The 27,419-nt window shown below is 60.5% G+C and overlaps 5 protein-coding genes and 1 non-coding gene across 10 annotated transcripts in view; 3 read left to right on the top strand and 3 right to left on the bottom strand.

Annotated features, from left to right (window-relative positions):
* CEND1 (cell cycle exit and neuronal differentiation 1) overlaps window positions 1-27,419 on the top strand; it is an 82,805-nt gene that overhangs the window by 52,201 nt on the left and 3,185 nt on the right. The gene's annotated exons all lie outside the window — the stretch shown is intronic.
* Window positions 1,828-5,337, bottom strand: RPLP2 (ribosomal protein lateral stalk subunit P2). 2 transcript variants are annotated; one of them, XM_050757993.1, is made up of 5 exons: window positions 5,213-5,337; window positions 4,895-5,018; window positions 3,290-3,338; window positions 2,067-2,165; window positions 1,828-1,940 (listed from the first exon to the last, which is right to left on the bottom strand). In XM_050757993.1, exons 2-5 carry the CDS (start codon window positions 5,015-5,017, stop codon window positions 1,864-1,866), a joined length of 348 nt encoding a protein of 115 aa, XP_050613950.1. In that variant the 5' UTR covers window position 5,018; window positions 5,213-5,337; the 3' UTR covers window positions 1,828-1,863. The 2 variants fall into 2 exon arrangements, with proteins under 2 accessions (XP_050613950.1, XP_050613951.1); XM_050757994.1 differs by having other exon boundaries at window positions 1,828-1,937.
* LOC126936714 (small nucleolar RNA SNORA52) lies at window positions 3,121-3,254 on the bottom strand. Its single transcript, XR_007719533.1, has one exon. It is a non-coding gene; the product is annotated as a small nucleolar RNA SNORA52 (small nucleolar RNA).
* PIDD1 (p53-induced death domain protein 1) lies at window positions 11,781-18,652 on the top strand. The gene is made up of 16 exons (XM_050758016.1): window positions 11,781-11,874; window positions 12,563-12,932; window positions 14,358-14,771; window positions 15,052-15,261; window positions 15,346-15,400; window positions 15,547-15,748; window positions 15,826-15,951; window positions 16,225-16,404; window positions 16,483-16,630; window positions 16,728-16,863; window positions 16,936-17,086; window positions 17,182-17,305; window positions 17,385-17,503; window positions 17,592-17,705; window positions 17,821-18,020; window positions 18,271-18,652. The coding sequence occupies exons 2-16, from the start codon at window positions 12,638-12,640 to the stop codon at window positions 18,527-18,529; spliced, it is 2,733 nt and encodes a 910-aa protein (XP_050613973.1). The 5' UTR covers window positions 11,781-11,874; window positions 12,563-12,637; the 3' UTR covers window positions 18,530-18,652.
* Window positions 18,751-20,589, bottom strand: PANO1 (proapoptotic nucleolar protein 1). Its single transcript, XM_050757979.1, has one exon. The coding sequence runs from the start codon at window positions 19,928-19,930 to the stop codon at window positions 19,322-19,324; it is 609 nt and encodes a 202-aa protein (XP_050613936.1). The 5' UTR covers window positions 19,931-20,589; the 3' UTR covers window positions 18,751-19,321.
* Window positions 19,627-27,286, top strand: SLC25A22 (solute carrier family 25 member 22). 4 transcript variants are annotated; one of them, XM_050757928.1, is made up of 10 exons: window positions 19,627-19,738; window positions 22,595-22,777; window positions 22,863-22,988; window positions 23,257-23,312; window positions 24,128-24,218; window positions 24,789-24,907; window positions 25,048-25,222; window positions 25,331-25,485; window positions 25,572-25,647; window positions 25,721-27,286. In XM_050757928.1, the coding sequence occupies exons 2-10, from the start codon at window positions 22,758-22,760 to the stop codon at window positions 25,872-25,874; spliced, it is 972 nt and encodes a 323-aa protein (XP_050613885.1). In that variant the 5' UTR covers window positions 19,627-19,738; window positions 22,595-22,757; the 3' UTR covers window positions 25,875-27,286. The 4 variants fall into 4 exon arrangements, with proteins under 4 accessions (XP_050613885.1, XP_050613881.1, XP_050613883.1 ...); XM_050757924.1 differs by lacking the exon at window positions 19,627-19,738 and adding an exon at window positions 21,515-21,610; XM_050757926.1 differs by lacking the exon at window positions 19,627-19,738 and adding an exon at window positions 21,595-21,706.

Below are 27,419 nucleotides of genomic sequence, written 5' to 3'. Positions count from 1 at the left end.
GGTCAGGAGATCGAGACCATCCTGGCTAACACGGTGAAACCCCGTCTCTACTAAAAATACAAAAACTTAGCCAGGCGAGGTGGCAGGCGCCTGTAGTCCCAGCTACTCGGGAGGCTGAGGCAGGAGAATGGCGTAAACCCGGGAGGCGGAGCTTGCAGTGAGCTGAGATCTGGCCACTGCACTCCAGCCTGGGTGACAGAGCGAGACTCCGTCTCAAAAAAAAAATAAAAAAAATAAAAATAAAAATAAAAATATTATTAAGGCCGGGCACGGTGGCTCACACCTGTAATCCTAGCACTTTGGAGGCCGAAGCGGGTGGGTTGCCTGAGCCAAGAGTTTGAGACCAGCCTGCCCAACGTGGTAAAACCCCATCTCTACAAAAAGATACAAAAAATTAGCCGGGACTGGTGGCAGGCACCTGTAATCACAGCTACTCAGGAGGCTGAGGCAGGAGAAATCACTTGAACCGGAGAGGCAGAGGTTGCAGTGAGCTGAGATCATGCCACTGCACTCTAGTCTGGGTAACAAGAGCAAAAGTCCATCTCAAAAAGAAGAAACAAAATAAATAAAAAGCATCTTGGATCCCTCTCCATCTCAGTACCTTCTGTGGCTCCCTGGCTCCCCCGACAACCCACATTGCTTCCCCTCCAGGGACTCTGCCTTCCTGCAGGTCTTGGCTCCCAATCTGAGGGAGGCCTCCCCCAGTCACCCCAACTGTCTTCTGTGCTATACCCTCCTGTTTATCCTCCCAGAACTAAGGAGGTCACAGAGCAGGTGCTCCCCACACCAAAGCCAGTTGGTGGGTTGCTGACCCCAAGCCCAGGGTGGGAGCGGCAGACCATCTTCTGGGTGCCTACATTGGTGGGCAAAGACCCTGAGGCTCGGGAGACAGCGTACGGAGTAGGGCCAGGAGGGCAGAGAGGCAGGGAGGGGTGGGTGATGGCCTGTCCTTAGCCCCATATTCCAGGCCAGAGCCTGTCAGGGGAGGGCAAGCCCACCCCCAAAGGACCTAGTTCAGTGAACACTTGGCCCTGCGGTCACTGCCCACAAGCCCTGAGCACATCTGCCCAGTAAGGCAGGGGTTGGCTGTGAACGGCAGAAAAACAAGCCTGAGGAGTGACTGCCCAAGTTGCTCAGGGCATTATGGCGGAGCCATGACTCCTGCAGGGAAACCCAGGGGCGTACACCACCCCCAAGCTGGACTCACTTCCTGCATCCACTTGTAAAGCCCAGGGGCTACGAATCCTGTCCTTGCAAGACCAGGCACCAAGCCACCCCAAAGATAGAGCCCTGATTACGCAAGCTCCATTTCAAATCAGCTTCTCTGCTGTTCTTTTTACAGGCAGGATGTCTGCCGCTCAGGCTGGAGTGCAGTGGCACTATCATAGCCCACTGTTAACTTCAACCTCCTGGGCAAGTGATCATCTCAACTTCTCATAGCACGGACTACAGGTGCACACCACGCCTCGATAGTTTGTTTTTTAGAGATGGGATCTTGCTATTTGCCCAGGCTGGTCTCAAACTCCTGGCCTCAAGTGATCCTCCCTCCTCGGCTTCCCAAAGTGCAGGGATCATGGGCACGAACTACTGTGCCCGGCCCGTTCACATTTTTCTGGAGTGTACTCAGGAGCTAGGATACCGCTTAAGGCCCACAGGAAGGGGCCCCAGGCAGCTGTGATGCCCAGACTCCCCTCCTCATGCTCATTTTGCACCAGAAACTCTTCCCCAACACCATGTTGTCCACACTTCAGCCCCAAACCTGCCCTCTTTGATGCGAAGCTGGGCAGAGACTACCGTCTGACAAAGTGCTCATGGAATACTTGAGATATGTGTAAAAGGCTTTATTTGCAGGGGAGCAGGAATTTAATCAAAGAGGCCAAATCCCATGTCATCGTCTGACTCTTCAGACTCCTCCTTCTTCTCATCTTTCTTCTCCTCTGCTGTGGAAAAGAGGAGAGGCGTGGTGAGCACTGCCCAAGTGCCAGGCCAGTCCCCCCATGGAGACCCCACTGCAGCAACACTGTCTGAGCCCCAGCCCCTTGCCCACTCACTAGGCCACCACTTACCTGCAGCAGGCGCGGAACCAGCAGCAGGTGCTGCAGAGCCTGGGGCAGCGGAGACGGCCACAGCCCCACCGGCAGGTACACTGGCAAGCTTGCCAATACCTACAGAAAGCAGAGAGGTGAGACCAGAGCAGCTGCCCAGTCTGGGAGGCTGTTCCACAGGGAAGTCAGATGGCACCATGGATGGCACAGGGCACCCAACATATATGGACCCACCATATGCCAATGTCTCCCGTTCTTCCGGAACACTCCCTCCCCCAGCCACTCCTCAACAGGGACTTTTCCTATCCAGAAACTTGCCTTCTAGGAATTAGGCCCACATTACCTGCCTGCCCACTTTCCCCACCTCCACCCTCAGATGTCCGTTGGACAAACATGGTTTTTTGTTTTTTTTTTTTTTTTTTGAGACAGAGTCTTGCTCTGTTGCCCAGGCTGGAGTTCAGTGGCGCAATCTCGGCTCACTGCAAGCTCCACCTTCCAGGTTCACGCCATTCTCCTGCCTCAGCCTGCCAAGTAGCTGGGACTACAGGCGCCCGCCACCTCACCCAGCTAATTTTTCATATCTTCAGTAGAGATGGCGTTTCACCGTGTTAGCCAAGACGGTCTCCATCTCCTGACCTTGTGATCCGCCCGCCTCGGCCTCCCAAAGTGGTGGGATTACAGGCGTGAGCCACCATGCTCGGCCTGGTCAATGAGCATGCTGCTCCAGTGTCCACATCTCTGGCCACAGCCATGTGCTCATGGCTTGGCCCGTTTGCTGAGCCAGCCCTGTCCTGGTCACATGCATGGAAGACAGGAACAGCTGCCCCAACAGCTCAACTTCCAAACAACTCCCACCAGCTCAGCTGACACCAACAAAAAACCATCTGCCCAACAAAGAGGCAAGAAGCCTGTGAACATCCCTGGCACCCGTAGTCCCTGCCCCCAGCTCCTTCACAGAAAGCATGCGGTAAGAACTGCTGACATGAACTCAGTTCTCCAGACACCAAGCTTCAGAGGCAGGGCCACCTAAACGTCCACTGAGAACACAGGGTGCCCCCTGCTGCCCTGCTCCTGGGAGTGTCTAGAAGCGCCCATGACATGAGCCCACTGGAGCCCTGCTCACTCCTCAGGTGAGGCTTCTAGGGTGCTCTGGTCCACAAGCGAAACCTGGCAGGCCACAGACGGACCAGCAGGGATTAGGATGGACCATGAAAACAAATGAAAGCCCCTCCACATCAACTCACCCTGGGCAATGACGTCTTCAATGTTTTTTCCATTCAGCTCACTAATAACCTGGAGCAGATAATCACACAGCTGTTACCAGGAAAGTGCAAATGTATCCCTGGCCCTATCCCTTCCAGAATCACAGCAGGACTGGGTCCCCCACAGAGGAATACGCCCTGAAGTTTCTAGACCTGCACTGCCCAAAGGGAGCCACCACCCTCGCTTGGTAAGTGATATAAAAATAAATGGACACTAGGTTTCTTAGACTTAGGACTGAGAAGGGAACACACGGTGTCTCACCGCTTAATGTTGACTACTCACAGGTATCTTCAACACGGGCAAAATAAGCTGTCAATGAATCTGACTTTGACTTCAGGCTGGAGTGCAGTGGTGGGATCTCACTGCAGCCTTGACCTCCCGGGCTCAAGCGACTCTCCCACCTCAGTCTGGGACAACAGGTGTGAGCACCCACACCTGGCTGATTTTTTTTTTTTTTTTTTTTTTTTTTGAGACGGAGTCTTGCTCTGCCGCCCAGGCTGGAGTGCAGTGGCGGGATCTCAGCTCACTGCAAGCTCCGCCTCCCGGGTTCACGCTATTCTCCTGCCTCAGCCTCCCAAGTAGCTGGGACTACAGGCGCCCGCCACCTCGCCCGGCTAAGTTTTTGTATTTTTTAGTAGAGACGGGGTTTCACTGTGTTAGCCAGGATGGTCTCGATCTCCTGACCTCGTGATCCGCCCGTCTCGGCCTCCCAAAGTGCTGGGATTACAGGCTTGAGCCACCGCGCCCGGCCTTGATTTTTTTTTATTATATTTTAGAGACAGGGCTTGGCTCTGTGGGACTGCAGTGGCACAATCACTACTCCATGCAGCCTTGACTTCCCAGGCTCAAATGAGCCTCCCGCCTCAGCCTCCTGAGTAGCTGAGACTACAGATGTGCACCACTGCCTACAACTTTTTTTTTTTTTTTAACTTTTTCTGGAGACCAGGTTTTATGATGTTTTCCAGGCTAGTCTTGAATTCCGAGGCTCCAATAATCCACCCGCCTTGGCCTCCCAAAGTGCTGGGTGAGCCACTCGCCAGGACTGCCTTTTTTGTTTGTTTTTTAAGGAATCTTATGCATCTCACTTGTATTAAACTTCCAAAGCTCATTAATCACGACTTTGCCTCGTACCCCTCCAGCTTTTTATTTTTTCCTTTTGAGACAGGGTCTCGTTCTGTCGCCCAGTCTGCAGTGCAGTGGCACGATCTTGGCTCAGTGCAACCTCCATCTCCCGGGTTCAAGCAATTCTCCTGCCTCAGCCTCCCAAGTAGCAGGGACTACAGGCACCCACCATCACGCCCGGCTAATTTTTGTATTTTTAGTAGAGATGGGGCTTCCATATGTTTGCCAGGCTGGTTTCGAACTCCTGACCTCAGGTGATCCGCTCGCCTCGTCCTCCCAAAGTACTGGGACTACAGGCGTGAACCACTGCACCTGGCCCCCACCCTGCTTACTTCTCTACCCGAGACATCGCCGACTGGACTGAAACAAGCCTCTCCCCGAACCCTCCAGCATGTGGCCGGATCAGGCAGAAAAATCGCCTGTACGGCGCTCTACGGCGGCTGCGGGGCAAGGGCGGCAGCTACCTTGTTGAGTCGGTCGTCGTCCGCCTCGATGCCCACGCTGTCCAAGATCTTCTTGATGTCCTTGGCGCTGGGGGAGGAGTTACCCCCGAGGGCAGCCAGCAGGTAGGAGGCGACGTAGCGCATCCTGAGGCGGGCGGAGAGGGCGCGACGGCGGTGTTACCCCGGTGGCCTCCGGCCTGCCCACCCCGGGGCCGCCGGACGAGGCCGCGTGTGGCTTGCCCAGTAGGCCTCCGTCCCGGAAAGACCCCGCCGCCCACCTCGCATGCCCGCGGACCCCGAGTCCCCAGCCCGCACCCCGGGCCGGGTCACCACACTCACGCGGCGGCGTCTGCGGCGGCGGCGGAGAGGCCTCACGCGTGCAACCTCAGCGGTGTCAGGGAGGAAAAGGAAGGCGCCGATGCAAGGGGCGGGGGTAAACCGCTACCCAGAAGCCTCCGGGACCCGAGCGGGGCGCCGCATGAGGCGCCTCAGGATGGCGTCACGAGGCGCTCAGCCAATGACGATAGAGGAGAAGCCATTGACACTTCCCCCCGGCCCCGTCAAGACAGTTTCCGCGGCACAGGCGAAGGCCAGTAGTTCCGGAAGTGGCTGCTCTTATAGCGTGGGGCGAAGGTCCCCCGAAACTCGTGGTGGCGACGGACGAAGCGAGCCCAAAGGGACGGCATCTGCCTTCGGTACCTAGCGCTCCCAGCATGCCACGCGGCGCCTACAGCGCCCAACATGCAGCGCGGCTGCCACGCCCCGGCGCAACCTTCGCCCGCGAACTGCAAGTCCCATGGTGCACCGCTGCCGGAAGTGGCCTGCGCCGCCGGCCTACGCGGAACGGCACGTGGGCCCAAGCGGGGGCTGCTCGCGGTAGGCTCGCCCTGACTCTTTGGTGGTTCCCTGGCCGCGGCGACCGGTGGCCCCATGTCCAGCCGGGCTCAGTGAGGTGAGCCAGCCGCCTCGGACTTAGCGACTGCAGCCCTACCTGGGAGGCCACCCCCGTCCTGCGGGGCCAGGGCGTCCTGCCAGAGGACGAGCGCGAACCTTGGAGGGCAGGACAATGACGTGAGGCAGCGTCGCCCACCACCCCTGAGAGGAGTGAGGTCCGAGCGGTCAGCCCCTGCGCTGGCCGCTTCGGCCCAGAACTGACCTTGGTGTCCATGTGGACATAGCACATCAGGGGACCCTGCCACATTCTCGGGTCCTGGGAGGGAACAGGGTTGGCCCTGCCTTCTAAGGACTTAAGTTCTTCTGCGAGGACGCAGGAGATGAATAAGGGGGCGATCCGAGGGATAGGGACAGAGCGCGAGTTGGTCTGGGCAGCCTGAGAAAGTCTAAGCTGAGAGATAAGGAGCCAACCCTGCCAATATCCGGGGCTAGCACCAGGAACAGGGGGTCAGATGCAGGTACCTAAGGTGCTAGCAGGCAGCGCCTGCTCCCGTGGGGCTCAAACAGCAGTGCAAACCCTGGGATGTGTATACATCAAGCATTGGAACTCGACTTCACCGTCGCCTTCTGTGGCCTCGGTGTCATTACCCCCATTTTATAGATGAGGCGGTTGGGTACAGAAAGGTTTTCTTGCTCGAGGTCACACATCTGGGATAAAGGCGGGAAAACATCTTGCGAACAATGTGACTTTTTTTATTTTGTAATTTTTGAGACGGGGCCCCATTCTGTCGCCCAGCCTGGTGTGCAGTGGCTGGATCACAGCCCACTACAGCCTCAAATTCCTGGGATCAGGTGATCCTCCCACCTCAGCCTCTTAGCTGAGACCACAGGCCTGTGCCACCACACCTGGCTAAAATTTTTTGGTAGAGACAATGTTGTTGAGACATGGGCTCAAGCGATCGTCCCACCTGGACCTCCCAAAGTGCTGGGATTACAGGTGTAATCCCAGAGTCACCATGCCTGGCCAGGATTATGGTTTCATTCAATGTTTTAAGCAAGTCCCTTCACATTGGTGTGCAACCATCACCACTATCCATCCCAACCTTTTTTTTTTTTTTTTTTTTTTTTGATATAGAGTCTCGCTCTGTCGCTCAGGCTGGAGTGCAGTGGCGCTATCTCGGTTCACTGTAAACTCCACCTTCTGGTTTCACACCATTCTCCTGCCTCAGCCTCCCAAGTAGCTGGGACTACAGGCACCCACCACCATGCCCAGCTAATTTTTTGTATTTTTAGTAGAGACAGGGTTTCACTGTGTTAGCCGGGATGGTCTCGATCTCCTGACCTCGCGATCCACCTGCCTTGGCCTCCCAAAGTGCTGGGATTACAGGCATCAACCACCGTGCCTGGCCCCAACTTTTTTTTTTTTTTTTTTTTTTGAGGAGTCTCACTGTTCCCCAGGTTGAAGTGCAGTGGCATGATCTTGGCTCATTGCAACCTCCGCCTCCTGGGTTCAACCGATTCTCCTGCCTCAGTCTTCTAAGTAGCTGGGATTACAGGCACCCACCACCATACCTGGCTAATTTTTGTATTTTTGGTACAGACGGGGTTTCACCATGTTGACCAGGCTGGTCTCAAACTCCTGACTCCAAGTGGTCTGCACACTTCGGCCTCCAAAGTGCTGGGATTACAGGCACAAGCCACTGTGCCCAGCCCCATCTCACTTTTTTTTTAACTTTTTTTTAACTTTTTTTTTATTATCCCAAACAAACTCTGTACGCATTAAAGTCCCTATTCCCTGCTCCCCCACCCTTGATAAACACATTCTACTTTCTGTTCCTATGATTTTGACAACGGTAGCACCCCGTAAGACTGAAATAATACAGTATTTTGCCTTTGTGTCTGGCCTTTTTCATTCAGCGTATTTTCAAATTTCAAGAACCTACCTAAAAGGAAGATGCTAAGACAAATTTAATATAAATACAGAGTAGTTTATGTGGGCCAAGCTTGAGGATTACATCCTGGACATAGATTTAAGTTGCCCTGAATTTTTTTTTTTTGAGACGGAGTCTCGCTCTGTCACCCAGGCTGGAGTGCAGTGGCCGGATCTCAGCTCACTGCAAGCTCCGCCTCCTGGGTTCCCGCCATTCTCCTGCCTCAGCCTCCCGAGTAGCTGGGACTACTTTTGCTGGGACTACAGGCACCTGCCACCTCGCCCGGCTAGTTTTTTGTATTTTTTAGTAGAGACGGTGTTTCACCGGGTTAGCCAGGATGGTCTCGATCTCCTGACCTCGTGATCCACCCATCTCGGCCTCCCAAAGTGCTGGGATTACAGGCTTGAGCCACCGCGCCCGGCCAAGTTGCCCTGAATTTACACTTGGGTGAGCAGCAGATATAAGTGGATTTTTAAAATTTATTTTTATTATTATTATTTTTTTAGATGGCGTCTAGCTCTGTCGCCCAGGCTGGAGTGCAGTGGCGCGATCTTGGCTCACTGCAACCTCGGCTTCCCAGGTTCACGCCATTCTGCCTCAGCCTCCCGAGTAGCTGGGACTACAGGCACCCGCCACCACGCCTGGTTAATTTTTTGTATTTTTTAGTAGAGACGGGGTTTCACCGTGTTAGCCACGATGGTCTCTATCTCCTGACCTTGTGATCCGCCTGCCTCGGCCTCCCAAAGTGCTGGGATTACAGGCGTGAGCCACTGCGCCTGGCCTTAATGTTTTTTTTAATTTTAGAGACAGGATCTTGCCATGTCATACAAGCTGCTCTCCAAGTCCTGACTGACCTCAGGTATCCACCCACCTTGACCTCCCAAAGTGCTGGGATGACAGGCATGTGTCCCTGTGCCTGGCCTGTTTTTTAATCGTTTGTAGAGATGGGGCCTTGCTATGTTGCTCAGGCTGGTCTCAAACTTCTGGCCTCAAGCAATCCTCCTGCCTTGGTGTCCCAAAGTGGCAGGATTACTGGTGTGAGCCACTGCACCCAACCTACAAGTGAATTTTTTTTTTTTTTTTTTTTTTTTTTTTGAGACGGAGTCTCGCTCTGTCGCCTAGGCTGGAGTGCAGTGGCGCGATCTCGGCTCACTGCAACCTCCACCTCCCAGGTTCACGCCATTTTTGTGACGGGGTTTCACGGTGTTAGCCAGGATGGTCTTGATCTCCTGACTTTGTGATCCGCCCGCCTCGGTCTCCCAAAGTGCTGGGATTACAGGCGTGAGCCACCGCGCCCAGACAACAAGTGGATTTTTTTTTTTTTTTTTTTTTTTTTTTTTTTTTTTTTTTTTTTTTTGAGACGGAGTCATGCTCTGTCGCCCAGGCTGGAGTGCAGTGGCCGGATCTCAGCTCACTGCAAGCTCCGCCTCCCGGGTTTACGTCATTCTCCTGCCTCAGCCTCCCGAGTAGCTGGGACTATAGGCGCCCGCCACCTCGCCCGGCTAGTTTTTTGTATTTTTTTAGTAGAGACGGGGTTTCACTGTGTTAGCCAGGATGGTCTCGATCTCCTGGCCTCGTGATCCGCCCGTCTCGGCCTCCCAAAGTGCTGGGATTACAGGCTTGAGCCACCGCGCCCGGCCAACAAGTGGATTTTTAAAGGCAAAAAGCGGGGACAGGAAGCAAACTGATATAAAGTTAATCAGGAATTCTCATTGGTTTACAGAAATGACTGATTAGTGATTGGCTATACATTATTAAACTCTAAGGTGTGGGTTATAGTGCCTAGTTTGGCATTGTTAGGTTAATTTATAGTTACTTCTGGCAATACCAACCAGTTTCAAGAGACAAACACAAAGTGGACAGAGTGTGATTGTGGTCTCATTCTATGTTTCTCGGCTGGATAATTGAAAAGGAACCATATTCCCTAGCTAAGTGTTATTTTTTCATAAGGTTCATCCATTTTGTAGCATGTGTCAGTATTTCAGGTCTTTTTTGTGTGTGTGTGAGACAGAATCCCTGTCACCCAGGCTGGAGTGTAATGGTGCAATCTTGGCTCGCTGCAACCTCTGACTCCTGGGTTCAAGCTGTTCTCTTGTCTTAGCCTCCCGAGTAGCTGGGACTACAGGCGCCCGCCACCACGCCCAGCTAATTTTTTGTACTTTTTAGTAGAGACAGGGTTTCACCATGTTAGCCAGGATGGTCTCGATCTCATGACCTCGTGATCCACCCGCCTTGGCCTCCCAAAGTGCTGGGATTACAGGCATGAGCCACCACGCCTGGCCTATTTTTTTATTTTTTTGAGACGAAATCTCACTCTGTAGCCCAGGCTCGAGTGCAGTGGCCCAATCTTGGTTCACTGCAACCTCTGCCTCCCAGGTTCAAGTGATTCTCCTGCCTCAGCCTCCCGAGTACCTGGGACTACAGGCGGCCGCCACCACGCCCAGCTAATTTTTTTGTATTTTTAGTAGAGATGGGGTTTCACCGTGTTAGCCGGGATGGTCTCGATCTCCTGACCTCGTGATCTGCCCGACTCAGCCTCCCAAAGTGCTGGGATTACAGAAGTGAGTCACCACGCCTGGCCTTTTGTTTTTGAGAAGGAGTCTCACTCTGTCATCCAAGCTGGAATGCAGTGCCAAGATCTCAACTCACTGCAACCTCCACCCCCTGGGTTCAAGCCATTATCGTGCCTCAGCCTCCAGAGTAGCTGGGATTACAGGCACCTGCCACCAGACCCGGGTAATTTTTGTATTTTTAGTTGACACAGGGCTTCACCATATTGGCCAGGCTGGACTTGAACTCCTGATCTCAAGTGATCCACCCACCTCAGCCTCACAAAATGTTGGGATTACTGGTGTAAGCCACAGCATCAGGCCTGTGGTTAGTTTTTAGAAAGATCCCTCCGGGCCCTACGTGGAGGGGGCTGGGGAGAATGGAAGCAGGGAGTCCTGGAAGAGACCTGCCCGTCCCAGAGGGAGGGATGGTGGTAGCTGGGAAGTGGAAGGAAGAAGGATCCACTGATATGACCTGAGTAAAGAAGCAGGCATAGCTGATGGTGTCTGTTCCCTCCCCAAGCATCTGCTCTGCTGGGCGAGAAAGCTGGTGAATGAAGCACAGGCCTGCTGGGGGGTATCACGTTGGTGGGGAAGGCAGACAGGGCAAATTTCAGGTTCTCGGCTGGCTTTGACCCTCACCAGCTACAGGGCCTCGGGCAAGCCTTGGGCAGTATCTGATCTTTTTTTTTTCTTTTCTTTTTGAGACAGAGTCTTGCTCTGTTGCCCAGGCTGGAGTGCAGGGGCACCATCTCTGCTCACTACAACTTCTGCCTCCCAGGTTCACGCCATTCTTCTACCTCAGCCTCCTGAGTAGCTGGGGACTACAGGCGCGCACCACCACGCCCGGCTAATTTTTGTATTTTTAGTAGAGACGGGGTTTCACCACGTTGGCCAGGCTGCTCTCAAACTCCTGACCTCGTGATCCACCTGCCTCGGCCTCCCAAACTGCTGGGATTACAGGCGTGAGCCACCGCGCCCACTCAATATCTTCTCTCTTAAAACCTCCTTCTCCCCTGCGTGATTCAAGGAGGCAGTGCCAGGAGGCTCACTGCTTCTGACCCAGAGTGATGGCTCGAAAGGAAGGGTCTCAGCAGGTCCAGAGAGGAGGTCCTGGCAGGCTTCCCGGAGAAGGCCGTGGGGGCTGGTTTGGGAAGGGCACTGCAATTGTTCCGGCTTGTAGCAGGGGTGGGTGCGGGGCAGCCGCAAGAGTACTCCTGTCACCCCGACCTGGGAACGCACCTGGGGCCGGGGCTGCAGCCTCGGAGCGGCCCGGGACCCCGAGAACCTCGGAAAGGGCGGGTTTCGCAGCCTTCCGGGCGGGGCAGGCTGGACGGCTCCGTCCCCGTGGACTAACAGGAAGCCGAGAGCAGCTGCGCGGGAGGCTCGGCAGACGGACGGGTCGCGTCCGCGTCTCCGGGGCTGCGACGGGCGGAGGGAAGGCGGGTCGGGGAGGAGCCGGGAGACCGCCCCCCTGGACCCCATCCCGGCGCAGGGGGCAAGTTCTGAAGGGGCTGGCCCAAGGGGCGGGGTCTGCAGTCCCCGCCCCCCCAGAAACGCGCGGGCGGGATCCCAGGAGCCGAGCCCGCGCTGAGCAGCCCCCGTTTGCGCGCCGCCTGGAGCGCAGGTACGCGCCGGCCCGGGCGGGCCGGGGGCGGCGCGGCGAGGGGAACGTTTGCTTTCAGGAGGGTGGAGGCCGTTCCCATCCCTGACGCCCGGGGGATCCCGAGCCTGCCTCGGGTCTGGAGCCCGCCCCCCACGCCATCTGAGCTGTCGTGCGCGGCGCACCACCCTCCCCAGTGGACCGAACTGGAAAGGGCGGGAGAGCTTTCCTCCAGGGCTCACGAATTGAGGTCCCGGCCCCAGGACCCTGAAGCTGCCCAGTGGCTCACGTCCCAGGCTCTAGCCCTTACACCGCCTTCCCTGACTTTCGGGGCGGTAGAAGAGGGTCACGGCCCTCCTGGCAAAGCCGATGTAAGTAGAAGGGGGACTCATCTCCAGAACGGGGGGACAGCCCCGATGACCTCGCAGCTCCACGGCTCCATTGGCCAGATTTCCAGGACCAGGACTGAAGCCTCACTCCCCCGGCTCTGCTGCTAATAGTGAGGTCTCCCTGCCCGGTGCTCCTGCGTGCCATGGCAGTCCCATTCTCCAACCCTCTTTCCAGTAGTGACCCAGGCCTCGGGGGTTCAGGGTGACCACAAGGTCTCCCCCACTCTACAGCCCGGGCCCAGATGGCTCAAGAGCTCCCCACTCCAGCCAGAGTCCCTGTTTCCCCAAAGAGCGACTCCCGCTCACTTCTCCTGTCTCTGTAGCTTCCCTGGGCCCTGCCTGGACAGGCCTGCCTGCGTGCTGGGACATGTCTGGCCTCCAAGGACCGTCGGTGGGCGATGGCTGCAGCGGTGGAGGGGCCAGAGCTGGAGGCAGCTGCTGCTGCAGGAGATGCTTCGGAGGATGCAGACGCAGGGTCCAGGGCGCGGCCTTTCCTGGGCGGCAACCGGCTGAGCTTGGACCTGTATCCGGGGGGCTGCCAGCGACTGCTGCACTTGTGTGTCCAGCAGCCTCTTCAGCTGCTGCAGGTGGAATTCTTGCGTCTGAGCACTCACGAGGACCCTCAGCTGCTGGAGGCCACCCTGGCCCAGCTGCCTCAGAGCCTGTCCTGCCTCCGCTCCCTGGTCCTCAAAGGTGAGCTCCACCTGTTCTGGGCCCTGTCTCCATCTCTTGCTCTGCCCTGCCTCTGCTGCATGTCCTCAAAGACAAACCCGGGTCCCAGCCCCAGCTCCAGTCCGCCCCTCCCGGCTCCCCAGGTGTGAACTGTTCTGCTCTTGGTCCTGTCCAGCCCCATCGCCATCCTCGGCGATCACCACCCCCAATGTGAGGCTGGCTGGGCCCTGGCTCCCGGACCCTGAAGCTCTCCAGCTGGGGGTCTCTCCAGGCCACAGTGCAGATGATGTTCCTGGGGAAGGTTTTGGGTGATGGTTCTCAGCTGAGATGAGCCGGTGGTCTCCATCCCTGCCTCCTTCCATCTGCAGGCACCTCTCCAGTGTTTCTGTCAGTCCCTGTCGGGTTGGGGTGGCAGTGGGGTGGGAGGTCGGTGCCTCTTTTTTTTTTTTTTTTGAGACGGAGTCTCGCTCTGTTGCCCAGGCTGGAGTGCAGTGGCCGGATCTCAGCTCACTGCAAGCTCCGCCTCCCGGGTTCGGGCCATTCTCCTGTCTCAGCCTCCTGAGTAGCTGGGACTACAGGCGCCTGCCACCTCGCCCGGCTAGTTTTTTGTATTTTTAGTAGAGACGGGGTTTCACCGTGTTAGCCAGGATGGTCTCGATCTCCTGACCTCGTGATCCGCCCGTCTCGGCCTCCCAAAGTGCTGGGATTACAGGCTTGAGCCACCGCGCCCGGCCTTTTTTTTTTTTTTTTTTTTTTTGAGACGGAGTCTCGCTCTGTCGCCCAGGCTGGAATGCAGTGGCCGGATCTCAGCTCACTGCAAGCTCCGCCTCCCGGGTTTACGCCATTCTCCTGCCTCAGCCTCCCGAGTAGCTGGGATTACAGGCGCCCGCCACCTCGCCCGGCTAGTTTTTTTTTTTTTTTTTTTTTTTTTTTTTTTTTGGGACGGAGTCTCGCTCTGTAGCCCAGGCTGGAGTGCAGTGGCCGGATCTCAGCTCACTGCAAGCTCCGCCTCCCGGGTTCACGCCATTTTCCTGCCTCAGCCTCCCGAGTAGCTGGGACTACAGGCGCCCGCCACCTCGCCCGGCTATTTTTTGTATTTCTTAGTAGAGACGGGGTTTCACCGTGTTAGCCAGGATGGTCTCGATCTCCTGACCTCGTGATCCGCCCATCTCGGCCTCCCAAAGTGCTGGGATTACAGGCTTGAGCCACCGCGCCCGGCCTTTTTGTATTTTTTTTAGTAGAGACGGGGTTTCACCGGGTTAGCCAGGATGGTCTCGATCTCCTGACCTCGTGATCCGCCCGTCTCGGCCTCCCAAAGTGCTGGGATTACAGGCTTGAGCCACCGCGCCCGGCCGGTCGGTGCCTCTTGAGCAGCTGTTTTCTCTGGCTGGCAGGGTCGATCTGGGACCTGGCTCTGAGGGCCACATCCGCCTCCCCCCTTCCCAGGAGGGCAACGCCGGGACACACTGGGTGCCTGTCTCCGGGGTGCCCTGACCACCCTGCCCGCTGGTCTGAGTGGCTTGGCCCATCTGGCCCACCTGGACCTGAGCTTCAACAGCCTGGAGACGCTGCCGGCCTGTGTCCTGCGGATGCGAGATCTGGGTGCACTCTTGCTGTCTCACAACTGCCTCTCTGAGCTGCCTGAGGCTCTGGGGGCCCTCCCCGCCCTCACCTTCCTCGCGGTGACACACAACCGCCTGCAGACACTGCCCCCAGCACTGGGGGCCCTATCCACCCTGCAGCGCCTCGATCTCTCTCAGAACCTGCTGGATACACTACCTCCTGAGATTGGAGGCCTGGGCAGCCTCCTGGAGCTCAACCTGGCCTCCAACCGGCTACAGAGCCTCCCGGCCTCCCTGGGTGAGTAGCTGCTGCGCCCCTGGCACACTGGCCCCACGGGAGGACCCCTGAAGCCTGCCTGTCTTCCGCAGGGGCCTCTGCACCCACAGGCTTGGTCCACAGCTGCCTCTTGGGAGTCCCTCCACCTCCCTGGCCTTTGAGACTCCCTCAGCGGCTTTGTCAGAGTTCTCTGAGCCCAGCTGTGGAGAGTCTGAAATGGCTGCTCTGGGAGGCAGTGGCAGGAGTGTCCCAGTGCCACGGGCTGGGCTGGTGCCGAGCCTAAGCCAGCACCTGCCCGCAGCGGGTCTTCGGTCCTTGCGGCTCCTTGTCCTGCACAGCAACCTCTTGGCGTCTGTGCCAGCCGGCCTGGCCCGCCTGCCACTCCTCACCCGGCTCGACCTAAGGGACAACCAGCTCCGGGACCTGCCCCCTGAGCTGCTAGACGCCCCCTTTGTGCGCCTGCAGGGGAACCCCCTGGGTGAGGCCTCACCAGACGTCCCAAGTTCACCAGGTGGGCTTGGTGCCAAAGGGGGCAGACCTGGGAAAGGACGTGGGTCTCCTCACTGTCCTGACCACACGTCTGTCCCCTCCACAGTGGCAGCCCTCATTCCAGAAATGCCCAGACTGTTCTTGACCTCAGATTTGGACAGGTATGGGGTGGGTTGAGGGGGCTGGAGGGGAGTCTGTCTGCCTGTCGCCCCAGCCCCTCCGACACCTTCTCCAGAGTTCCTGGGTCCAGGCTCCGACACGTAGGCCTTTCTGGGTCTAACCCATGGCTCGCTCCTTCCTCACTCAGCTTTCCTGTGACTCCTCGAGGCTGCTCAGTGACCCTGGCCTGTGGTGTCCGCCTGCAGTTCCCAGCGGGAGCCACCGCCACCCCCATCACCATCCGCTATCGGCTGCTGCTGCCAGAGCCAGGGCTCGTCCCCCTGGGTCCTCATGATGCCCTGCTCAGCCATGTGCTGGAGCTGCAGCCGCATGGGGTGGCCTTCCAGCAGGCATGGCCAGGGTGTGGCGGGGGGCAGTGTGTGGGCCCAGGCCTGGCCCCAGCCCTCACACCATCCTTGCCTGGCAGGACGTGGGGCTGTGGCTGCTCTTCACCCCACCACGGGCCCGGCGCTGCCGTGAAGTGGTGGTCAGGACCCGGAATGACAACAGCTGGGGTGACCTGGAGACCCACTTGGAGGAAGAGGCACCCCAGGTGAGGACCACTCAGGCCTGCCGGTGGCGACTGGGGAGCCGCTGCCCTGAGCCGTGCACCCCTGCCCAGAGCCTCGACCTGGCACCTCCCACCCCGCCCCGTCCCTCCTGGATCCTGCTCCCCCGTGTCCCCGGCACCTTCCACCCCACCCCGTCCCTCCTGGATCCTGCTCCCCCGTGTCCCTGGCACCTTCCACCCCGCCCCATCTCTCCTGGATCCTGCTCCCTGTGTCCTGACCCAGGCTCCTCTGACTTCCCTGCTCCCCCGTCTCAGCGGCTCTGGGCTCACTGCCAGGCACCCCACTTCTCCTGGTTCCTTGTGGTTTCCCGCCCTGTGTCCAATGCCTGCCTGGTGCCACCAGAGGGGACATTGCTGTGCTCCTCGGGTCATCCTGGGGTCAAGGTCATCTTCCCCCCTGGGGCCACTGAGGAACCTCGTCGAGTCTCCATGCAGGTATGGCCAGGACAGCACCAAGGGTGGCAAGCGGCGCCTCGGCCCACAGGCAGGTGCTCAGGGGCCCGTCTGCCTCAGGTGGTGCGCATGGCTGGCCGAGAACTGCAGGCTCTCCTAGGAGAACCAGAGGCTGCAGTGAGCCCCCTGCTGTGCCTCTCACAGAGCGGTCCCCCCAGCTTCCTCCGACCGGTCACCGTGCAGCTGCCTCTGCCCTCTGGCATCACAGGTGAGAGGTGGCCATGGGGCATACCTGGACCTGTGGCCGTAGGGTGGGGGGGGTCTCCAGCCAGGCAGTCTCAGCCTGCTGACCCTCCCATCCCCAGGCCTCAGTCTGGACCGCTCCCGTCTGCACCTGTTGTACTGGGCTCCTCCTGCAGTCACCTGGGATGACATCACAGCTCAGGTGGTCCTGGAGCTCACCCACCTGTACGCACGCTTCCAGGTCACCCACTTCTCCTGGTCAGTGCCCCCCAGCTTTCTCAGCCCCCCTCCCCCAGTCTGTACAGCCCCCCTCACCCCCAGCCCTCCCAGGTACTGGCTCTGGTACACCACCAAGAACTGCGTGGGAGGCCTGGCTCGGAAGGCCTGGGAGCGGCTGCGGCTGCACCGTGTGAACCTCATCGCTCTGCAGCGGCGCCGGGACCCTGAGCAGGTCCTTCTGCAGTGCCTGCCCCGAAACAAGGTGAGGGCGCAGGCTGGAGGGCAGCAGGGTGGCGACCAGAGAGCTGGGGTGGGGTGCAGGGCTTTGGGTTGCAAGCTACACGGGCTTCCCTGCAGGTGGATGCCACCCTTCGGCGGCTGCTGGAGCGGTACCGGGGCCCCGAGCCCTCTGACACGGTGGAGATGTTCGAGGGCGAAGAGTTCTTTGCGGCCTTCGAGCGCGGCATCGACGTGGATGCTGGTAAGACCTCCCTGTCCTAGAGAGGGAGCCTTACCATCTTCCCTGCGCCCTCCTTGCTCAGCCCACCCCTGACCCCTAGACCGTCCTGACTGCGTGGAGGGCAGAATCTGCTTTGTCTTCTACTCGCACCTGAAGAATGTGAAGGAGGTATACGTGACTACCACTCTGGACCGGGAGGCCCAGGCTGTGCGGGGCCAGGTGGGTGAGGGGGGTGGGCGAGGGGAGAGGCCCCCCAGGCCACTTGGGCAGAGGACCGAGCTCTGAACCCCATTTGATGCCCCTTCAGGTGTCCTTCTACCGTGGCACAGTGCCTGTGCAGGTACCCGAGGAGGCTGAGGCTGCCCGGCAGAGGAAGGGCGCAGACGCCCTGTGGATGGCCACTCTGCCCATCAAGCTGCCGGTGGGACTGAGGGACAGCAGAGGGGCGGGGCAGGACCGAGGCCCAGGGGTGACCAGGGGGACGTGGTAGAGTTGGGGTGGAGCCCAGGGCTTACTGCACTTTTTCCTTCCAACAGAGACTTCGGAGCTCTGAGGAGCCACGGCGGAGGGCTGGCCTCTCCTTGGCGCCCTTGAACCTGGGAGATGCTGAGACCGGCTTTCTGACACAGAGCAACCTGCTGAGCGTGGCTGGGCGCCTGGGTCCAGACTGGCCAACTGTGGCCCTGCACCTGGGCGTGTCCTACCGTGAGCTGCAGCGCATCCGGCACGAGTTCCGGTGAGACTGCCACTACCAGCTGGCTGCCAGCCCCAGGGCTGAGCCCTGGCTGCCTGGAGGGCCCACCTGATGCTGACAGAAGTTTCTTCCAGGGGAGGTGGGCAAAGGGCAAACACCAGGCTGGGAAAGGAAAGATCTGGCCGCAGTTGGCCCAAGGAGCCGGGAACTCCCCCACACTCCGAGGCAGAATGTGGTGGCGGGTCCTGGGCAGGTGGGTAGGACCCCTCTGTCACCTGTCTTCTGCCTGCAGGGATGATCTGGATGGGCAGATCCGCCACATGCTCTTCTCCTGGGCTGAGCGCCAGGCTGGGCAGCCAGGGGCTGTGGGACTCCTGGTGCAGGCCCTGGAGCAGAGTGACCGGCAGGACGTGGCAGAAGAGGTGCGTGCAGTCTTGGAGCTCGGCTGCCGCAAGTACCAGGACGGCATCCGACGCACGGGTTTAGCCCCCAAGGACCCCGCTCTGCCTGGCTCGTCAGCTCCACAGCCCCCAGAGCCTGCCCAGGCCTAGGCCCCACAGACTTTGGGCTGGCCCGGACATTCCCCAGCGGATGGGCAGAGCCCCCACCTTCAAGCCTCTCCAGTGTGTGGGGACAGGCGTCCCCGTGGGCAACAAACCCGCACTGTTTCTTTCGCCATCTCAGAGCTCGATTTATTTGTTGGATGGAGAAGCTGTTGGAGGGTGGGGGTGGCGTGGTAATCAGAGGCCTGGACCCTGCGGGGAGGGAGCCCTTTGTGCACAGATGCCCCACAGCCTGGTCCTGTTCTCTCCCACTGTGCCTGGGGCCTCCTGTGGGTCCTCATCTTCCTGGGGGTGAGGAGCTGTGCTACAAAGTAACCCATGTGGGGTTTTTTTTTTTTTGAGATGGAATTTCTGTCACCCAGGCTGGAGTGCAGTGGCATGATCTCAGCTCACTGCAACCTCCACCTCCCAGGTTCAAGTAATTCTCCTGCTTCAACCTCTTGAGTAGCTGGGACTAGAGGCACTTGCCACCACACCGGGCTAATTTTTGTATTTTTAGTAGACGCGGTGGGGGGACGGTTTCACCTTGTTGGCCAGGCTGGTCTCGAACTCCTGACCTCAAGTGATCCGCCTGCCTTGGCCTCCCAAAGTGCCGGGATTGCAGGCGTGAGCCACTGTGCCCAGCCCCGAGTGGGGTGCTTTGGATACAAAGTCGCTGTTGGGCAGGTGGGGTTGTGCCTCCACTTCACTTCGCTGGCCCAGCAGTTCCACGGAGCACCTGTGTCTGCACTGGAGGCCACGCCTCCCCCAGGGCACCCTCATCCACCGGCGCTTTGCCACCTACCCGCGCCCCGCGGGTCCTTGTCCCTGTAGGGGCCTGAGGCCTGGGAACCAAGAAAGGACCTTGGGGACGCGCGGCCCGGCCTCTGCGCGCAGAACTGCCACCCTGCCGGGGTGGGGGGAGACCCGGGGCGAGGAGGCGGGTAGGCGCGTGGCTGTGGCCTGGCTGGGCGCAGTAGCCTCGGCGGCCGGGAGGGGGAGCCGAAGCCTGGAGGAGGCCGAGGGCGGAGCGCGCGCAGCGCCGAGCGGACGCGCCTCCCCGCCTAGGTGCTGGCCGAGCGCGCGGCGGGGCGGGGAGGCGAGCGCGGCGGCGGCGGCGGCGGCGGCGAGCGCGGTGAGTGCCCGGCGGTTCCCTTCTGCGCCCATCTGAGTGCGGCCGGGCTGCGGGGGCGAGAGGTCCCGCGGCGGCCAAGTAAGGTGACAGCTGCCCGAACAACGTGGCCTGGCGGGCGGGACGGGGGGTCCTGGACCAGCGGATGCTCGGATCCGCGGCTGCCCTGGCGTGAGAGGCCGTGCTCGGCCCCGACGGTGCCGGGCGCGCTCCCGCACACACGTGTCCCCCAGGGTGGATGTCTGGGGCCCGAGTCCAAGGAAGAGAGACCGAGCCATGTGGGACGCACACGTGGGATTTCACCAGATATCTGTGGACACGTGCGTGGCCCGAGTCGCGGTGGCCAGGCGGAGGACGGAGCGGTCGGCCGAGCCCCAGCAGTGGGGCAGGGGCCTGAGCCGGCCTCCGAGTGCAGAGAGCGGCCACCCGCTTCTCCTTTGTCCTTTGGCCGAGGCATCGCGAGGTTGGAGACCCCTTCCGGGACCCTCCAGCCAGCAGGATAGAAAGCACCGCCCCAAGAGGACGGGGACAGCGGGAGATTGAATGGGGGAGCCGCCAGCCAGACTCGGAGCCTCACCCCCCATTGCCTTTCTTGGGGGTAGGAGGAGCCTGGCGGCTTTTTGGGAGGAGGATTTTACTCCTGCAGATTCGGAAGCAGCGGTATCTTCCTGTAGTGTGGTCTCTGCTCTACTGCTCTCTCCCTGGCTTGCCTGTGGCCTCGGTTGGCCTGACTATGAAGGGGGAACAGTGACGGCTCATAGCCCTGGGCCCGGCCAGGGCTGCAGGGTTTCTATGGTAACATCAGTGCAGGGGGAGGGCCCTGGCCAGCTGTCTCATAAGCCAGGGGTGGGAACTGCCGAGTGAGGACAGAAAGGTGGGGTTGGCGTTCAGACGGAACCCCTGCTGGTTCCTCGCTATGCAGAGCCCCTCGCTGTCCTCATTCTCCACCCAGAAGCTCCTCTCCACTGCAGTGGGTGCTGTGCGGGCCCAGGCCTGCCTCTCTACCCTGGGATCTCTAGGCCTGCTTCTCTTCCTAGGACTAATGGCCGCTCCCCACTGATTTCTAGGATTGCTCCCATCATGCAGGTGTCCTCATCCCAGACTGGAGATAGGCTCCCAGGAGGAAGGGGATTGCTCAGTCCCTGGTGGGCCAGGGTACACCCCTGGGAGGGACTAGAGCGGAGATGAAGGGCCCAGGGCAGCCTGGAGAGCTGTGGCCAGTCTGCACCCAAATAGTGGGCGGGGGGGGGGGCGGGCTGCTGGGAGAGATCAGGTTGAAGTTCAGAGGTCAGCTCGTCACCACCACTGGCTGAGGCAGGGAGAGGCAGGTCTCCTGGCGGTGAAGCCCTGAGTGGGATGGGGGTGGGGCAGAGGCCTCTGGGCATGCCAGCTCCCATGCCCTCTGGACCTGTCAGGTGAGCAGGGCCTGTGGGTGGCACCAGCGGCCTCTGAGACCCAGCCAGCCCTTCCCTGTGGACAGCAGGCCGTTTTTTGTGGCCCAGCATGAGGCTTCCCTGACATGCATCTGCCCTAACAGACAGATCCCACAGACACGAGTGGGTGTCAGCCCATCACTGCCCCACAGCACCGGATTCCCTGTCCAGGTACTCATCCTCAGAGTACCAGCCCTAGACAGATCCAGGCCAGGAAATGCTGGAGTGCTCAGCCCACAGGCAGCAGACAGGAACCCGTGTGTGCCGGGGGCGTGGTGGCCACGCGCTGAGGTCCCTGCTGGTGCGTGGTATGTGCCAGGTCAGCCTGAATCAGACCCGCCCCTGCTCATCCCTCCTCTCAAGGCTGCGGGAAGCCTCCGCTGGCCCAAAGTGAAAGAGAAAGTAGCCCCCTGCAGGCCCGCCCCACCCCGCCCCGCGGCCAATCCCTGCGGCCCCTCGCCGCCTCCCCAGGCAGCTTCCCCTCCTGTGTGAGTGCCGGGCTGGAGTGTGGAGAAGCCGTCCAGAGTGAGTGCCTGGGGCAGAGTGAGAACAGGACCAGTGGGCAGGTGGTGGAGTGGGGGTCGGTGGTGGATGGCTCAGCCCTGGAAAGCCGAGGTGAAGGTCAGGAGTCCCTGAGGATCTGTGAGTGTGAGCCAGCCGTGTGGCCCTGGGCAACGGCACTGCCCGTGCCCAAAACAGCTGGCCTCTGGGGGACCCAGGGTGAGGAGGGGAGGCCCCTGAGGCTGTGGCTCCCCAGCCCTGCCGCTTAGTGGGAGAGGTCCGTTCTCTCCTCTGTAGGGGATGGGCGTGCCAGCCACAGGGGGCCTCAGAAGGCCAGCCATCCCCCACCCCCAAGGCTTCCAGGGGTCCCATCACTGGCTTCTGTGTATCCATGAGTGAAACTCCTGGGAGGGGTGGAGGGGAGGAAGGTGGGCAAGGGGCTGGCCGTGGGGGGTGCGGGCTTCTTGAGGAGGAGCTCTGCAGGCCCTGGGTGGAGCTGCTGCGGAAGGAGAGCTATACCTGGGACGGCTGAGCCCAGGTCGGCAGGGGGTCTTAGGGCTCCCGAGACCTCAGCCACAAGCTCAAAGGGGGCAGGTGCTGGCTGCTTCTCTCTGTGCTGAAGGATGTGGGGGATGGTCACCACAGCTGTCCAGGTCAAGGTGCTCCGGTAGGCACCCTGGCACCGGCCCCTGGCACTGCCCTCAGAGGTGCCTGGCCCTTTAAAAGCCGGAGCTGGCTGGGGTGCACGTGAGCCCGAGCGTGAGCGCGCGTGTGAGGCTGGCTGGGAAGACGCTGGCGGTGGGGAGGGGGGGATTGAAAGGAAGCCAGGTGGTCCCAGGGGTGGGCATGGGACTGGGTGGCAGGTGCCTCCTGCTGCTGCACCCTCAGGACGCAGTGACGGCTCCCATCTGGGGTGGTGGGTGACAGGCTGCATGTGAGGGAGGCTGGGGGAGGATTATTCTTTGGGTGGCCCCACCCTCACTCATTCCCATCCCCTCTTCCTTCCAGGACAGAAGGGGCGGCTGCTGAAGCCTGGAAATTCCCCTGAAGGTAGAGCACCGCCCAACCCCTCTGGGTCCCAGCCTCCCTCAAGGCCTCCTCCACCTCCACCTCCACCCCACCCGGCCTGGCGTCCACCTCTTCGGCTCCTACCTGGGCACGATCCAGTTAAATGGCTGATAAGCAAATCAGGTCAGATTCCAGTCCTGGCTGCATGCCCCGCCCCCACCCTGACCCATGGTCGCAGAAACCCGTCCTGACACTCCTGTCCACACAGCCTGCCAGCCAAGCTCATCAATGGCGGCATCGCCGGGCTGATCGGGGTCACCTGCGTGTTCCCCATCGACCTGGCCAAGACCAGGCTGCAGAACCAGCAGAACGGCCAGCGCATGTACACAAGCATGTGAGTGTGCCAGGCGGTCGTGGGGAGTAGGCCCAGCATGTGGCAGCACGGGAGGCCAGGAGGGGGGCTCTGCTCCTGTGCCCCTCACCCTGTTTGACAGAAGGGAAACTGGAGGCAGGCAGGCCTGGGGGAGATCCCATGTGGGTCAGGACTGGGGTCAGAGCTGGGCTGAGGACTTGGCCTCTTATGTCAGCCCTAGACAGTCCAGGGACCCCGGCCTCTGGCTGGCCCCAGCTGGCCCCGGCTCACCCTGTCCCCTTGGCCACAGGTCCGACTGCCTCATCAAGACCATCCGCTCCGAGGGATACTTTGGCATGTACCGGGGTAAGGCTTGACTTGGCTTGGCTCGAGATGGGCAGGCCTGGATAGCGCCCGCGAGTCGTGGCAAGGAGCGGTGGGGGAGGCAGGGCAGGGCAGCCAGCCTGGGCCTGGTGTGTGAGCGTGGATGTGTCTGGGGGCGCTGTGCCTGTGCAGGGGACTGGATCTCTGGTGAGTGGCAGTTCTCAGCCCCTCCCGTGGCAACTCCCCGCCCCCGCTTAGTGCCTGGTGCGTGGGACGCCACAGTACATCTGTGTCCTCTGTGGTGGCCACAGCCGCCTCTGCTTTCTGGGACAGGCTAGACCCCGTCTATGGCTGGGGATGGGAGGGAGTAGGGGGAATTACCGCAAATCAGCTTAGGACGCCATCCGGAGCCTGGATTTGGTAGAAGCTCTGCAGCCCTGAGCCCTTGGCACTGAGATGGGGGCTCTCCACAGCCTCCCCCAAACTCTGGCCCACTCCAGACCACATGCTCGGGTGACTTCTGGCCCCAGTCCCCTGCCAGCACAAGCACCCTCTGTCCCCTAGGGAGGGAGGGGTTTCCCAGGGAGGCCTCAGGGGCTCTGGGATGATCCCCATGCCCCTAGCAGCAAGATGCTGTCCAGAATCAGAGACAGATGCAGTGGGCACGGGAACGCCTGAACCAGAGGTGCTGCCCCATCCGTGCCTGGCCCCCCCCACCTGGCACACACCAGGCCCAAATGTGGGTGAGAGGGCAGGAGATGGCCAGGAGTGACTGGGATGGGGCTTTGACGGCCAGGCAGCAAGTCCTGGCTAAGCACCTCCCCACCCTGGTCACCAGCTGACCCCCTGCTCCACAGGAGCCGCTGTGAACTTGACCCTCGTCACCCCCGAGAAGGCCATCAAGCTGGCAGCCAACGACTTCTTCCGACATCAGCTATCCAAGGATGGGTGAGCTCCCTGCCTGGCAGACACTCAAGGGGTCTTGGACTCCAGACAAAGGAGGGGTCCACCCGGCCAGCTGGGTCCCACCTGGGGGCTCCACCTGTCTTCAGCCCCTTCCTTGGGGCTTCTCTGAGCTTGTGGGGTGGCCTCCCTCCTTTCCCCTGACCAGGGGAGCAGAGCAGATGCCAAATCAGTGGGGCTCTGGCCTGGCAGCCCTTGGCCCCCAGCTGCTGCCTGTGTAGTAAGCCAGGGCTTGAGGGCACTGACTGGTTCCCCCATTGCTGGAGGGGGGCTGCAAGGGCAGCCCCTTTTTAGGGCACTCGACCCCCAATTTCCCATTTTCCTTTATTGGAGACAGCCCCACTGCCCCCCCCAGGCCCTTGCCTGTGGGGCTGTCTGTCCATCGGGCTCCCCCCGCCTGCTGCTGCAGGGCCGGAGGCTGGGGGCTGTACCCCCACAGGCCTGCATCTGCCTCCACAGCTCCCACCATCCTCTGCGCCCAGGCACGGTGGGCAGCCCCGAGGGTGGCAGGTAGCCTGTCTCTTCCCGCTCACCGCGGCCTTGCCCCTACCACAGGCAGAAGCTGACCCTGCTTAAAGAGATGCTGGCAGGCTGTGGGGCTGGCACCTGCCAGGTGATCGTGACCACGCCCATGGAGATGCTGAAGATCCAGCTGCAGGATGCAGGGCGCATCGGTGAGGGCGGGAGGAGGGAGGGGAGAGGGCAGAGGTGCTGGAAGGGGTGAGGGCGAGGGGAGGGCAGGGACACAGGGAGGGCCAGAGCGTGTCCCCTGCCCACTTTGCACAGAAGAAGAGAGCAGCCTCTTTGTCCGCAGCTGCCCAGAGGAAGATCCTGGCTGCCCAGGGCCAGCTCTCAGCCCAGGGGGCTGCCCAGCCCTCAGTGGAGGCTCCAGCTCCCCCTCGGCCTACGGCCACCCAGCTGACCCGTGACCTGCTGCGAAGCCGCGGCATTGCTGGTCTCTACAAGGGACTCGGGGCCACGCTGCTCAGGTAGGAGGCACAGGGTGGATGGGAGGAGGGATGGGGGAGGCCGGCCTGCCCAACCCACCACCTCCTGTCCACCACTTCCTGTCCCCATGGCCACCTCACTCCCCACAGGGACGTTCCCTTCTCCGTGGTCTACTTCCCGCTCTTTGCCAACCTGAACCAGCTGGGCCGCCCGGCGTCCGAGGAGAAGTCGCCTTTCTACGTGTCCTTCCTGGCCGGCTGTGTGGCCGGGAGTGCCGCCGCTGTGGCCGTCAACCCCTGTGATGGTCAGTGCATGGGACAGCGCCCGGCTGGGGATGGGGCGGGACTGAGCCCTTGGCCAGGCTCACACTGACCCAAGCGTCCCTTGCAGTGGTGAAGACGCGGCTCCAGTCACTTCAGCGAGGCGTCAATGAGGACACCTACTCTGGGTTCCTGGACTGTGCCAGGTGGGGAGGTCCCACAGTGGGTGGGGCCTGGGGGCCTGCGTACCGGGCTGACCCTCCCCTCCTTCCTCCACAGGAAGATCCTGCGGCACGAGGGCCCCTCAGCCTTCCTGAAGGGCGCCTACTGCCGCGCGCTGGTCATCGCACCCCTTTTCGGCATCGCACAGGTGGTCTACTTCCTGGGCATCGCGGAGTCCCTGCTGGGGCTACTGCAGGACCCCCAGGCCTGAGCCCAGTGCCCGCTCCACCCCAGCCAGCCGGGCAGGGCTGGTGTGGGGCTGGAGCCAGGCAGCTAGCCCAGGACGGAGCAAGGGAAGACCCCTCCTCAGCTCTCCTGTCGGCAGGGGCAGCAGGGGACGGGGTGCAGGGTCCACATAGGTGGTGCACATGCGAGCCCCCCAGTGTGCTGCCTGCATCGTTGGGATCAATGTCTTATTTATGTAGAAAATGCAGAAATCTTTACATTCCTCAAGCTAGCCCCTGCCCCAATCCTGCCCTGGCCTGAACACCCCCAGGGACAGAGCTGGTCTCTGGGCTGGGGGCCCCCGGGCCTGGGTTGGGCAGGCTGGACCATACCCCCAGCCCACCGGTTCTAGTCTCCACGGCCGTCCTGGTCCACACAGGGACCCTGCACAAACCTATTTATTGAACCTGCTGGGCCCAAGTGGCTCTCCAGCCCTTCCGTCCTTCCCCAGCCGCTCTTGTCACCTTGGCAGGACTGGACTCTGCCTCCCTGGCCAGCCTTGCAAGAGGACCGGGGTCTCCTGCCCTCTCTGTTGAGCCAGGAATCCCAAGCGAGGGGTTGCCCCGGGGTCTGACTCTCAGGGCAAGCCCGTCACCCACTGCGGGACTTTGTGGTGGGCCCCTCAGCTCCCACCCCAGGTTGGGGCCCAGACTGTGAGGTCTGTGTGCCTGTGTGTGTGTGTGTGTGTGTGTTGTGGGGATCTGGCCTGGCTCTTGGGGATGGGGCTGCCGGGGACTGCCCCCCTTCCCGCCGCGGCCAGGCGCTCTGTGTGCTGTGTGTGTCCCAGGCTCTGTTGACCCCGTCCAGGAACTTTAGTTACCCAGCCTGACCTCTCTTCTGAGATTGGCCAGGGAGCGGGGCAGGCAAGGGGACCAGTGTGGAGCCTGAGGGTGCCTGCCCTGCTCTGGAGGGAGGGCCAGGAGCTGCCGCCCACCCCAAGTCCTCTCAGGGCCCACCCTCCTCTTTCCGCCTTTGCATAAGGCTCCTGGGTAAGCTCCAGAAGCCCCATCCTTCCTCCTCTGGGCATAAGGCCCCGAGCACACTTCAGAAGCCCCATTTCCCCCTGCCTCCAGGCCGAGCCCTGCTGTGAGCTGAAGCTCTCCCTGCCCCACCCTGGCCATGTGATCGTGTTGGTGACAGACCCTGATGTGCTGGTGCTGTGTCCCCAAAACCGGGGCCCTCCACGGAGGCCCCTTCCCAGCGACACTACCTGGGGCTCAGGCCCGGACCCCTCCAGTTCACGGTTGCTCCTGGGAGCTGCCCCTCCCATCACATCTGAACCTTGGAAGCTGCTGCTGCTGCTTTACAGAATTATATTTTTTTCTTTTAAAGAGTTTTAAGAAGTTGTAACTTTTTGTGTCTTGTCATGTCAGAGACTAAATAAATATTCTAAGTAGATGCTGCTGTCTGGGGGTCTGTTTGGGGGCAGGGGAGGGCAGTCCCCTCTTCCCATAACTGGCTCCCTTCAGACTGCAGGGCTATGCCTGCGCACCCACCCACCGACCAAGGGGCACCCTGGCCTGGAGGGGAT

This window comes from Macaca thibetana, chromosome 14 (genome assembly GCF_024542745.1).
Source record: "Macaca thibetana thibetana isolate TM-01 chromosome 14, ASM2454274v1, whole genome shotgun sequence".
In the NCBI taxonomy this organism is placed as follows: Eukaryota; Metazoa; Chordata; class Mammalia; order Primates; family Cercopithecidae; genus Macaca; species Macaca thibetana.
The sequence above is the reverse complement of the archived record's forward strand: the minus strand, read 5'-3'. Positions and strand labels throughout refer to the sequence as shown.

Excerpts from the sequence above, each read along its gene's own strand:
- RPLP2 (XM_050757993.1), bottom strand. The coding sequence starts at position 5,017 with ATGCGCTACGTCGCCTCCTACCTGCTGGCTGCCCTCGGGGGTAACTCC. Across the intron at positions 3,339-4,894 it reads ACGACGACCGACTCAACAAG|GTTATTAGTGAGCTGAATGG; the intron begins GTAGCTGCCGCC and ends TATCTGCTCCAG. Across the intron at positions 2,166-3,289 it reads TGAAGACGTCATTGCCCAGG|GTATTGGCAAGCTTGCCAGT; the intron begins GTGAGTTGATGT and ends TGCTTTCTGTAG.
- SLC25A22 (XM_050757928.1), top strand. The coding sequence starts at position 22,758 with ATGGCTGATAAGCAAATCAG. Across the intron at positions 24,908-25,047 it reads GCAGGATGCAGGGCGCATCG|CTGCCCAGAGGAAGATCCTG; the intron begins GTGAGGGCGGGA and ends CTTTGTCCGCAG. Across the intron at positions 25,648-25,720 it reads GGGTTCCTGGACTGTGCCAG|GAAGATCCTGCGGCACGAGG; the intron begins GTGGGGAGGTCC and ends CTTCCTCCACAG.
- PIDD1 (XM_050758016.1), top strand. The coding sequence starts at position 12,638 with ATGGCTGCAGCGGTGGAGGGGCCAGAGCTGGAGGCAGCTGCTGCTGCA. Across the intron at positions 16,631-16,727 it reads TCTGCCCTCTGGCATCACAG|GCCTCAGTCTGGACCGCTCC; the intron begins GTGAGAGGTGGC and ends TCCCATCCCCAG. Across the intron at positions 16,864-16,935 it reads CAGGTCACCCACTTCTCCTG|GTACTGGCTCTGGTACACCA; the intron begins GTCAGTGCCCCC and ends CAGCCCTCCCAG.
- PANO1 (XM_050757979.1), bottom strand. The coding sequence starts at position 19,930 with ATGGCTCGGTCTCTCTTCCTTGGACTCGGGCCCCAGACATCCACCCTG.